Below are 13,206 nucleotides of genomic sequence, written 5' to 3'. Positions count from 1 at the left end.
CATGAATAACGTTTTTTAACCGTGTATAAGTCATTAATTTATGATGCATGAGCTTCTTATGACTTCTACGACATGCGCATACCCAAAACAATGGCTAAATATAAGCAAACCCCCGTTACACATGGAAGATTATCGGATAACCCCCCATAACTTTGAAATATCAGAAAAATCCCCTTAAGTTCAGGGGTTATCAGATGACCCCATTTAACTTTGAGATTTTATCTAAAAACCGCCATTATGTAGGGGGTTTTTTGATAAAATCTCAAACTTAAAGGGGGATTCTGGTAAAAGCATAAGACTAAAAGGAAGTTTTTTCGACAATCTTTGTATCTAAGGGGAGGTTTTCTAATATTTTCAAAGTTATGGGGAGTCATCCAATAAGTTAAGGATGTTTTCTAATATTAAGCCCATAAACGATTATATATACTCACTACTCACTAGGTACGTGCAGAAAATATTTTTTTACCATGGTTAGGACTTAGGAGTCTACTTACGTTAAAAAAAGAAGAAGTTAAAATCTGATTCCTTTTTAGGGCTTTACCGTATGAGATTGTAATCCGCTTAGTATATAGTTCGGACCGTTCATTCATGTAGTGACGTGTCACCAAATAAAAACTATCTTAACGGGTTTAAGTAGTCCGTGCAAAATTTACATAATGATTTGGCTATTTACTATAAGAAAATGGAAATTCCGATGACAAAACTAATTATACTTCAAAGATACACGGTTTTATAGTTCACATACATTCTAGATACGTACATCAAGACTAATGGTATTAGTATTTATTACATGCACCTTATTCCTTCGGCCGGACCGCAGAAGGGATCCAAAAGTATCCGACCCGTAACAACTGCAAGAAGGGTATTTACAGCAAATCGCCGTGAACTTTCAGCATTTTGCAATAAACCCCTACTAACTTTCAAAATAGCACTGAACACCCATTTAGTTTTTGATTCCCCCCAATAACTTTTTTGCATTTTGTAGGTAACCCCCATGAATTAGAACTAGAAAACAATATATATAAAAGGGTATTTTGAAAGTTATTGAGGTGTTTAGTGTAATTTACCCAAAAGATATTGGAGGTTTCTACAAAAGTTATTGGGGGTTTAGTATGAATTTAAAAGTTCATAGCGGTTTATTGTAAAATGTTGAAAGTTCATAAGGGTTTAGTGTAATTCAGCCTTATAAAAATGCGCCCCTTTTTCATTAACAAAATGCAGCTAGCTTTTTTGTTGTTGATAATTCGGCCCGGAATCGAACTCACGGTCGTGGGAGCCATACTGAGACCTCCCAACCATCGGATGAATCCACAATAAGATTTTATACTCCTCTTTTAACAGTGTTCAAAGTCAGAGAGGTAAAATGACAATTATACAGATTTTGGGGCGTGGGGTGGGCTAAGGCCTAAGGGTCAATTCAAACAGCAAATAGGATAGATTTGCGATGGCATACATAGTCAAAAAAGTTCATTTTCTTTTTAGGGCTTGTTTGGATTGAGGGGAATGAGGGTGAAGGGAAGTTAGGGGAACCATTCACCTCCATTCATCTTGTTTGGGAACACTTAGGAGGTGAAGTTAATTCACCCTAGTTCCCCTTGGTTCACCCCCTAATAGTATAAAATTTGTTACCCCCCAAATTGGGGTGTAACCAAGGGGAAGGGAACTCCCTTCCCTTCCCTTCTCTTCCCTTCCCTTCTCTTCCCTTCACCCCCTACAAATCCAAACAGGCCCTTAAGGAAAAGATGAGCATTATTTTCATTTCACCATCTGTCAGTGTGAAATTTAAGACTTTTAAATGTTAAGGAGTATTTTAATTCAATGCCAAAGAAAGTAGGCTAATTACTCTTTAAATACCTTATATAGTTGTAAGTTTCCCCAACATTGCAGTTATATGCCCTCACATGTTGTTAGTATCACTTATATAACCTCAAGTTCCCAAAAGTTGCATTGTAAACCATGCGTTACGTTAACATGAGAGTTTCGCTACGAGATTTTTCATTTGACACCTACAAGCTAATTTGATAACTCTTTAGTCCTTGATGTTTGTTTAATGCACCGTTAAACATGTTCTTAGTCAACTTTAAGCCCATCTCAATTATGCTTAAATAAAATTTATGGTAGATGTAACAGTAAATTCTCAAACGTAAATTCTCAAATATTAAGGGATATACAACTGTTGATGACAATTATCAAACAGGGGGTTTATTTATAGATTAAAGTAGGTCCTCAAACTCCTTCAGATGACTAACTCTTCTTGATGCTAATTACCAAACATGGAGTTTATTTGTGGATTAAAGTAGAGTTTGGGTCCCCGGACTCCTTCAGATGACTGGCTCTGTAGATCCTGTTCTTTCTTGCACACGAATAACACGTGAGAGGCCGGACTTGGATTCTCCTGTTGTTCGTATGACGATCAAGTTAGTGTATGAACTTGAGTGGGAAAATATAAGAGAAAATAGTGAGAGGAATAGCTTAGAGTTGCGTAAAAGCAGAAGAAGTTACCTCATGCAGTGCAGCTTCCTTTTATAGTAGATCGGAAGGGCTTAAAGGTAACTATGGTCGAGTCCAGGCAGGCAGCTGACTCAGCAGGTGCCTTATAGGTGTTGGCCGCTGAAGAGAGTGAGTCATCAAATGTCTAATGTGAGGACGACAGTAGGTGCTTTGTGCTGACTGGGTCCGATGAGTCATGAAGACTATGAGATCTAGAGCAATGATAACTCTCACAGTAGGGGTGGTAAACGATCGAAACGAATCGAATGCTAAGGTGTTCGTATTTGTCTTTGTTTAAAATTATCAAATTCAAATGCTGACTCTAATATTCATATATGGAGTTTTTCTAACTCGAACTCGAATACTTGGTATTTGATAAATATTCATGAATACTTATCAAATATCAAAGTATATTTATTTCGCTAAAAATTTAATTTTTAAATAGTATTTAAATTCATTAATAAAAAATATTCCTTTATGATATATGATGTATATATATTTAAATCAAAATTTTCATTAGAAAACAAATTTAAGATTATTTAAGTCTTAAAATTAGTACATAAAACTTAAGTAGAAATGGTAGAGTTAAAATATGACATCGTATGTGCAATAATACAAATAATAAGTGATCAAATTTTAAACGAATATTTGAAGACAAACAAATCGAATATACATTTGGTTAAATTCTACTCGTTAGTAAACTCGAATACTAAAAAATATTTATTTAGTAGTAAAAAACTACCGAATCAAATATGACCGAATAGTTAGTCAAACGTTATCAAACTATTTGTTAATTATTTGGTTCATTTTCACCTGACAACGTATTTAAGGTGAGGGTAATTGGTTGTCGGCGAGAGGTTCAAGGACACACTAACTTAGCCTAGAGAGAGGGGACACCTCCTGACGAGAAAGGACGACTCAGCCTGACGAGAAGGAACAACTCGGCTTGGCGAGAAGAGACACATCCTGGTGAAAAGGGACGACTCGGCCTGACGAGAAGGGACACCTTCTGGCGAGAAAGGACGACTCTTTGTGAGAAGGGATGAGTCGGCCAAGCTAGAAGAGACGCATGTCTCGACCTAGCAAGAAAAGACGTATTTCTAAGCCTGGCGAGAAGGGATGCCTTGCTCGGCCTGTCGGGTCGGCTTGGGGTGCAGTCTAGTTGAGACATGTGTCGGCCTATTGAATATTGATCAACACTTATTTCTATGGCATAACAAAAAATTCTAAAGTTAGCTTGCGACTGTCAGATGGAAATTTTTAAGAGAAAACACATTTTGCCTATAATCTATTTACCCTTTAAAAGAGGGAGTTCATGAAAAACTTTACCCTCCCCAAAATAGCCTTCCACCAAATTACCCTTTAAAAGAGGGAGTTCATGAAAAACTTTACCCTCCCCAAAATAGCCTTCCACCAAATTTAATTACCAAACATATCCAAACTTTACCCTCCCCAAAATAGCCTTCCACCAAATTTAATTACCAAACATATCCTGAATTCATAAACCACTTTACCCTTTCATCAGTTACGCTCCTCCTTTCAATTCATCGATTACGTACCCTCCTCCGATCTTCCGTTACCTCCACCAACTTTTAAAGATGAATTCAATTCACCACTTCATTCGTTACCCTTCTTCTCAGCCCAATCTTCTCAGTTCTTCAGTTACGCAGTCCCACGATCTTAAGCCATCAATTTCCAAAGATGATTGTTATTACCCTAATCATCAACTCAACTCCTCTCAAGCCTCGTCTCCTCCTTCTCATTCTGTAATTTCTTTAAGCAATGGAGAAAGTCACTGATTCCGCAAAGCCCTAATCCGATCATGCTACGATTTAGAATAGGTGAGTCTTCAAATCCTAGCTTGCATCTATATTCTATCTAATTTATCTGACTTTGATATAATTTTATGATGATTCAAATCATAATGTGTATATTTATTCTAAAACTAAAGACAAGAGAGAATATGTTGTGGTCAATAGTGCAAGTTGCTCAAGATAATTACGAGGTACTATTATTTGAATCCCTATATTTGATCTTTTAGAAGCTAATATTATGATCTGATATGATTTCAACTATATTTTGGGGATACTTATGATGTGAGTGCTTCAATTTTATTCATTTCTTCAATTGATTCATCCAATGAATATATATATATAAAAACATATTAAAAGCGTGGGTAATTTTTTTTTCTTGAAAATTGCTAATATTTGTTAGGAAAAAGCAGATGACTCTATATAAATATCCTTTTATTGCTAATAAAGATCACATAACCTTGAAGATTATGCACAACTAGAAACTCATATGTAAGCCCAAATGTTGGATTACAATCATTTACATACAAGTAATGATATTACAATCCTATACATTCTAAAATTAATTAAAGAAATCATTTTTGATAATGTTGTTAGTTAGTACTTGTTAAAAAGTAAACCTTGAGATGGATACCGGTGAGGTCAATTAATCAGCAGTCATTTAAGTCTTAACCCATCCTTTATACTCTCTATTTTCAGCCTGAAGCAACAGATAGATCGAGGTTAGCAGAAATTAGCTCCCAATCTTGGGATCAGCTTTTTTTTTTTTTTGATTTTGGGGTGTTTATGAGGAATGCTCCAGAAATTATTGATTATTAGTTCTTTTTTTTTGGTAATTGAAAATATTTCACTTACCATGAGCGATATTTGCAGACCGCTACCCAGACATTCCGACAAGCACGAAATCAGCAAAACAGCCCCTACCACACCCTGGTGTGGTGCAGACCACACCGGTGGCGCGGTAATTAGTTATTTTTCAGATTTTTGGGGACATATAAATAGATGTTTTGACTTAGGGTTTTGGAGATTTTTTGTTTTCTTCTTTTAGCCATCAACTAGCAACTATTCTAGGGTTCAAGTATTGAAGGAAGACATTAAAATGCTCCAGAAATTATTGATTATTAATTCTTTCTTTTTTTTGGTAATTGAAAATATTTCACTTACCATGAGCGATATTTGCAGACCGCTACCCAGACATTCCTGGGGGTGTATACAAGAATGGACTACAGAAAAATGTCAAAGCACTTTAAGAACTTGTCTACTTAAATCAAATATGTACATCAAAGTATGGTAAGGCATATGTGAATGAAATGCTCTACAAAGGATCTCTCTCATAATATATCGTTAATAATCCTCTCAAAAGGCATCTCCTTTCTTGCAAATGTCCACCGATTCCTCTCCATCTATGCATGATATACACATGCAGCTAAGAAAGCAAAGAAAATTTTCTTACAAATTGATTTGCCTTTCAACTCGGTACTTGCCTAAACAACCAAATCACTTCGTCTTGCCAGTCATGTATTAACATCACTCCAAGCCATGATTCCCAGCGACGTCCTCTTTGAAAAATCACATATGAAGAGCAGATGATCCAATTCTTTAGGGCCCTGTTGACAAAAATTACAAATATGTGGACAATCAATGTCCAGCCTTAATACTCTCTTGTGTTAATAACCTGGCTCTCATCACAAGCCACCTTTGGCACATTTAAAGAGGTCCAAACAAGAGGGGACCAAAAGCAGTCTCTGGCATCAGTGCATGATATATCAAGGAGATACTAATTAAGTATGCTACCAACACAATATGTTGCCATTTTTCGCACACTTGCAGCAATCCCACTGAACTGCAATATAAACCAATCTCTCACCTTCAACACCCTTTTCCTTTGCCAAGAATCAGCTGCTTTGCAACAGACCTCCCTTATGATACAGTGCTTAAGATTAGGTTCATGTAACCATTTAATCCACAAAGTCTTCTTATTTAGGTGAATCTCCCAAATAACTTTAGCAATTGAAGTTATACTCCACCCTTCTGCCCCATATAACCCCAAGCCACCACATCTTTTAAATTTACGAGCATCCTTCAACGCTATACAGGTCATTTTATGCTTCTCATCTTTTACTCCCAAATAAACTTCCTACAGGCAACGTCAATACCTATGAGAATACCGTTGTTATGAGAGCTAGTATATTAGCAAAACAACAACGGGCTAATGTATGCTAGAAGCCTGTTGTTGTTGTTGCGGCCATGTTGACGGTAATGAGTCCTAAGTATAATGTAGTCATGAATCATATCCGGATAAATCTTCCTAATGTGAGGAGATTACATGAAACCGGTTAAATTTTAGTTGGCATTTGTTTAACCTTAAAAGTAGAAACTAAAATTTTCATTATACATGAAACCGGTTAAATTTTAGTTGGCATTTGTTTAACCTTAAAAGTAGAAACTAAAATTTTCATTATATTGCATTTTTATAGTAGTTTGAATGATTTTATCTATTTCAGCATATTGTTGAAATAATAGCTTGTATTTTGCATTATATTATTTAAAATATTTTCTAAATCAACCTGCATATACCATCTATCATATTAGCTATTTATTTGAGACTACTTGATAGTATATTGGAGTATCTCAAAGCTCATTTTTTAAGTTATTGTGGATAGACCACCTGTTGCCAAATTTAACTTACTAACCCTATGGTTTTGTTGTTGCAGATAAACCGCCTGAAATAGTTCTATGCTGCAGATAGACTCAATGAAAGGAAATATATTGTTGTAGATAGACTCCTTGAAGCGGGTAAAAGATTCACTTAGGGGGTTTATCTGCTACCATAGAATTATATAGGTAGTAATTCTATTTGGCAATAGTGTAGAGGGTCTATCTGCTACTAACCCTATTTATTTTCAAATTAGCTATCCTTTAGCTTGAGGTGCTGAAACTTTGCACGCTATATTTTGTATAATCCTTCAGTTGTTTCCTAGCCTTAAAAAGATAGTATTACTCTCAATGATGACATTGTTGTTCAAGCAGAGCTGTCACCCTTATACATTGATCTCCAAGGCATGGTGAACGGTGCAATAGAGACATGCAGAGGTGAGCGTAGTTTTGCGATATCAAAGAGACTAAAAGTTGGTCCAAAATTAACAAATTGAGCGGTTATCCGACGCTTGTTAGCAGGATTCGTTTCTGCTAACTTGTGCTCCCGCTGAGATTGAGATGGCGAAAACTAGAAAAAATCATGGGAAAAAATTGCTAAAGTTTGGATTTAGTGCTTCAAATCTGAATTCATCTTCTTCGATTGATCAAGAAACATGATCGATTGAGGAAGATGATGATTTCTTGAATATAATGGGATCTACGGGGCCAAAGGGAGAAAAGAAAAAGAGGATTATGGATGAAATTCTGAATGATCCAAACTCAAGATCTTGTCGGAATCTTCCTCTGGAGATTGGAGTTCGTCAGATCAGTAAATTCTCCCAAGCTAAAATTGATTCTGCTCCTCTGGAGATTGGAGTTTGTCAGCTCAGTGAATCCTCTCTAGCTGGTGTTGTTCAAAATTGATTCTGCTCCTCTGGAGATTGGAGTTTGTCAGCTCAGTGAATCCTCTCTAGCTGGTGTTGTTCGCTCTAATTCTGCTCCTCAGGTGACTGGGAGTTTGTCAGCTCAGTGAATCCTCTCTAGCTGGTGTTGTTCGCTCTAATTCTGCTCCTCAGGTGACTGAAGGTTGTCAGCTTAGTGAATCTGCCCTAGCTGGTGATGCTGCTTCCGTTGTTAAGGTGATCAAAGGCGAATCATCTCAGTCAGGAGTTCAGAAGATCATCTGTGATACTCCAGGCTCTCTTTCAGTTGCTGGTAAATCTGGTAAGGTTTCTTGGGCCGATGAGGTTGATTTTGTTGTTGATTCATCTCATCAACTACAAAATTTGAATTCGGCTGGATCATATACGACAATTCAAGCCTTCATTAATGTTCATTGGTCAAAAATCTTTAAGCAAAACGTTTTGACTGATTGAAGTAGAATAAACTCTGGTCTTGGTCTGGATCATATACGAGAATTCAAGCCTTCATTAATGTTCATTGGTCAAAAATCTTTAAGCAAAACGTTTTGACTGATTGAAGTAGAATAAACTCTGGTCTTGGTCTGGATCATATACGAGAATTCAAGCCTTCATTAATGTTCATTGGTCAAAAATCTTTAGGATTGCCCAGTGGCTCAAGTCAAGCCTTCATTAATGTTCATTGGTCAAAAATCTTTAGGATTGCCCAGTGGCTCAAGTCAGCATCACTTCCAAAAAAAATTCCAAGAATCTGAAAACTGAAAGAAAAGGACATTAAAGAAATGAATCTCTTAAGTTCCAAGTAAAACGTTTTGACTGTAAGTATTGTGTGGGCCCAAATCATGTACTTGAGCTTTAGCCATATCTATTTACCCTTTAAAAGAGGGAGTTCATGAAAAACTTTACCCTCCCCAAAATAGCCTTCCACCAAATTTAATTACCAAACATATCCTGAATTCATAAACCGCTTTAAGAAACACACACAATACGTCTTCATCTATTGAGTAAAGCGGGTTGGGCGTTAAAGGTCATGCTCACAATAACCGACTCATGAGAGTTTCTAGGGGTTAGCCCAGCCACCCCCCCAACGCGGCCATCACGGTTCCTCTCACATAGGTAAGTCCTATAAGGGTACTACAGCTGGATATCGTATCTGTTACCCTTCTTCTCAGCCCATCTTCTCAGTTCTTCAGTTACGCAGTCCCATGATCTAAATCCATCAATTTCCAAAGATGATTGTTATTGCCCTAATCATCAACACTGCGCCTCCGCCATCATCTCCTCAGTTGTCAAAATTTTGGCATCGGTTAGAATGCTTTTACTTTTTTCTCTTCATTCCTCTCATTTTGTTCTAATTTTAAAGAAAATTTTCATTTAATTTTGTTCTAATTAGCCATCACCTCATTTTGTTCTAATTCAACAATAGGTCAAGGATTGTCCGAATTAAGGCTTGCTTCAAGTCTTCATCTTTCTCCTGTGTCAGTTTCATCAGGTAAAAATTCAATTGTTATATTTTGTGAAATTATGGTTTCTGTCCTTTTAGTTAATTTTGATGAATTAGTTTTTTTTAGCTGAATTGAGGAAATTAGGGGTGTAGGACTTTGTTAGATAGTATTTGCAGACACAAGTGCAGAAAGTTGAGTGAGTTAGGGAGGGCTAGATTTTTTCCTAACTGTATCAGTTTTGTTCTCACATCTAAATTCCACGACATAATTTACATGTACAAGCATATTGCGTGTGTGGGTGTATTTCTGTTTGCGTATTCATGTTCTTTTGCTTGTGCAATAAGGAGATAATGTTGATAGACTGAACAAAAACACACAATTTTGTAATATAAGACATAAGCCTGCATAAGCCTGATAATTGTATCGGTGCAGCCTCATAATCAGGTATGCAGGCGCATAACCTACATAAGCCTGATTGTGCAAGCAATATGGGACATCATCTATTTTCTTTCCATTAGTTTCCCCTCATTTTTTTCATTCTTGACTGATTTGACATTGAGCCCTGCCTTACGTTGGACCTGCTTTCTGTGACTAGGATGATTTAACATTGATTCAGTGCATTGTCTTCCCTACATGCAATAGTACAAATGAAACTCCACTTTTACTGGCATTATTTTGTATTTTGTATGAATTTTTGTGTTTAAATAACGGAGAGTAATCCTGTGAAGTATTTTGCAGTTTATTATCGACAACAAAGTGCTTCCTTGCCTTCTTCAACTACTCACGCATAATTACAAAAAGAGCATTAAAAAAGAAGCTTGCCGGACGCTCTCAAATATTACTGCTGGAACTAGAACTCAGATCCAGGTAATACATTCTCTCCCAGTCCTTTCTCTTAATGGTCCCATGCTGAGATTCTTGTTGGAAGCCTGTAATTATACAGATTACACAATCTCTTTTCTTCATTAATTGACATTTCCCATAATGCATTATTCTCTCAAGGATAAAGTGACACAGAATCGATGGAGACGGTTGTTGTTATGTTATTCCAGAGAAGGATTGCAATTTAAAATTTTAGGATATGCGATGTATATGTTGTTTGCTATAAACCAGCGTTGTGTTTACTATATATATTGCTAACATATGTGTTATATAAAGGTATCTATATTAATACAAACTAAAATGGATCATTATGTATACAATGGTTAGGCTCGATTACTGGATCATAGCATTGACGAGCACAATCCTTCTTGGATTCCAGGTTCCTTAAGTTTATAATTTGTACATTTAAACTTAAAATTTGTGCAATTATATTTACTCACTAAACTGTAGACACGAACATTTATACCACGAAGCAGTATCACCTCGGACACACATTAAACATGATACTTCTACTTTGTTTTTATTTTTCTATCTTATTTTTTGAATTTGGTTGATTTGATGTGCTTATGTGTATTATCTTCGTGCATCCATGTGTTTAATGCCCATACTCCTGCAACATAGGATACTAACATAAGGCTTTGCTGCATTCAAAGGCTGTCATTCAACTAACAAGAAACTGATTTGTAGCAAATTGAGGCATGGAAAGAAGGAAACTGCAACTTTGAGGTTCATTAGCCAGAGGAGACAAATCAGCAACATTTGGCTTAATGATTTAAAATATAGATTATTCTAACTCCATGGGTATGTAAAGGCAAAATAGAAAAAAATACCGCAGTAAACAAATCAAATTTCATAATATAGTTCTGATTCGCAACCCAAATTGCGCCAGGTATAGGATGGTACATCTTTAAGCTTATGTCATCCAATGGCAGTATGATAGATATATTACACATTGCTCTATACCTGATAGCCTCTTTTTGGGCTAAGGAAACGATTATTAGTAGGTAGACTTGAAATACCCACAATTTGTCTGCAAGAAGTTCTTCACAGTTTGTTTTCTAGATTTTGCATATACTTACAGGCAGCTATAATCTTGCTATAATATATGTACTGGTCAGTGCACATAATATACTATGTACTGTACACCCTTCAAAATATGAGTTTTAAGTTGTGATTTCATAGAAATCCCATGATAACAAAGTGGTGAGTTCTTAAGCAAATTGAATTATCTGAAGGGATTTCAAAATATGAGCTTTAAGTTTCCAGAGAGAGGTAGTCAGATTATATATTTATATTAAAGAAAATAGAATACGGTTACATAACCTTTCAATGTGTGACTAAACAAATAGAATACAACTACATGTTTTAGGAGGCCTTAAGTTGTTCAAAGTCATGCCATCCAAGGATCTCCAGTTGTTCGTGAGCTTTTATTTATTTATTTCATTGCAATATCATATTCTATTGGACAGTCTAACCCTGAAGCAGAAAGTGTAACTAACATTTGTTGAATTTGACTTCTGCAAGGTCATGGTTGCTTCATTAACAGTCACTAATACAAACATGAACCATCTATATTTTGAAGCCTTTAAATTAGAGGATTCAGATTTTTGTGGTACAATACTACAGAAGAATAGGAATTTGAAGCAAACAGGCACATGAATTTCAAATAAATGAATCATTTTCTTTAATAAAAGTATCTAAATACATTCCTTTACACTGGACAAGGAAATAGAAAATAAAACGTAAATACTAGAGAAATAAAGAAATAATATGAAGTGCATACTCATATACAAAAAACAAACAGCAGATCCTTTTTCCCCAAATACTAGAGAAGATATGTTTGCTTTGTTTCCTGATAGAATCCCATTAGACTCAAATACTCCCAAATCTTCTTAATTTTCTTTACTTGTTTTAATGCACACATTATACTGTTCCTAAAGTTTTATTTGTGGATGTTAATAAATTGATGAGTGAAAAATTAATTGACCTTCAAATATTTAAACTCTTGTAGTTTTTCAATATGCATCACGTGCAGAAGTGACTTGCCCTCGATGAAACCCCTGATGCCTCTAAGGACTCAGGTAACTTATGTTGTCATAAACTTCTTTTAACATAACAAGTCACGGAAAGAGAAGAGGGGGGAAAATTATATTACTAATGGTTCATTTATTTATCTTTTCATTTCTTTGTTCCACTTTGTTGAAATTATTAATTTTTAGTAATATCATTAGTGCTTAATTCTCTTATATCTTGCAGCATTGGACAAAATTCCTCTTATTCATTCTATGTCTATAAAGGATCAGAAGATTCTGATAAACTGTGGCAGAGGCCAGTTCGAATCTTCAACACCTAGCATGTATGTTGATTTCACTATGCTCTAGAGATCAATACTAGAACCATTCATTTTAGTTAATTCAAGTTGTTGCTTCTCTTGTAGGTTTTTCCTCAATGTATCTTCATTTAAAATGAGGTGCTCCTGGCCGGACAAGAGGACTAATTATCTCTGCAATCAACTCATCGACAAATAATATTAATGGGTTCAAACAACTTCAACAATCCATACATCAAGCAATTGGAGAAAGATGTCTGCATTATCACTGACATGTTATTGATTTTGTACTACGACATAAGAGATGAAACAGAGTAGTGTTTGAACACCAAGAGAGCTAGCATGTTAAGTTGTAGTTGAGACATGGTTATGGTTCATTCGTTGCTATTAGATAAATCATTATGTTCTGTGATCTAAGTGAAATGAGATTGCAAAAAATTGTTTCATGGGTGGTGATGCCTACATTTATAGTATCATTGCTTTTAGCCTGTGATAAGTCAGCTTTAATGGATCTATGTGACATCTGAATTTCATTATAAAAAGAAACTTATTGGAGCGCAATATGAGAGAACTCTACATGAAATATAAATTAAAGCTGATCCATATTTGTCAAGATAATCCTAATTCTTTTTAGTTATAGTATCATGGTTTTCCTCCTTTGGTTTCATTTGCAATTGATTTTATCAATGATA

General features: G+C 35.6%; 1 protein-coding gene across 11 annotated transcripts; it reads left to right on the top strand.

Annotated features, from left to right (window-relative positions):
* Nucleotides 3,994-13,004, top strand: LOC109836514. 11 transcript variants are annotated; one of them, XR_002245986.1, is made up of 8 exons: nucleotides 3,995-4,331; nucleotides 7,016-7,145; nucleotides 7,332-7,394; nucleotides 9,285-9,350; nucleotides 10,042-10,170; nucleotides 12,197-12,266; nucleotides 12,442-12,541; nucleotides 12,623-13,004. XR_002245986.1 is itself a non-coding variant. In XM_020404425.1 (7 exons), exons 2-6 carry the CDS (start codon nucleotides 7,387-7,389, stop codon nucleotides 12,478-12,480), a joined length of 312 nt encoding a protein of 103 aa, XP_020260014.1. In that variant the 5' UTR covers nucleotides 3,997-4,331; nucleotides 7,332-7,386; the 3' UTR covers nucleotides 12,481-12,541; nucleotides 12,623-13,004. The 11 variants fall into 11 exon arrangements, 4 of the variants coding, with proteins under 4 accessions (XP_020260014.1, XP_020260013.1, XP_020260011.1 ...); XR_002245985.1 differs by having other exon boundaries at nucleotides 3,994-4,331; nucleotides 7,016-7,394; XR_002245987.1 differs by lacking the exon at nucleotides 7,332-7,394 and having other exon boundaries at nucleotides 3,996-4,331.

The sequence above is a fragment of the Asparagus officinalis genome, chromosome 4, assembly GCF_001876935.1.
Source record: "Asparagus officinalis chromosome 4, Aspof.V1, whole genome shotgun sequence".
Lineage (NCBI taxonomy): Eukaryota > Viridiplantae > Streptophyta > Magnoliopsida > Asparagales > Asparagaceae > Asparagus > Asparagus officinalis.
Note: the sequence above shows the minus strand (reverse complement) of the source record. Positions and strands in the feature narration are given on the sequence as shown.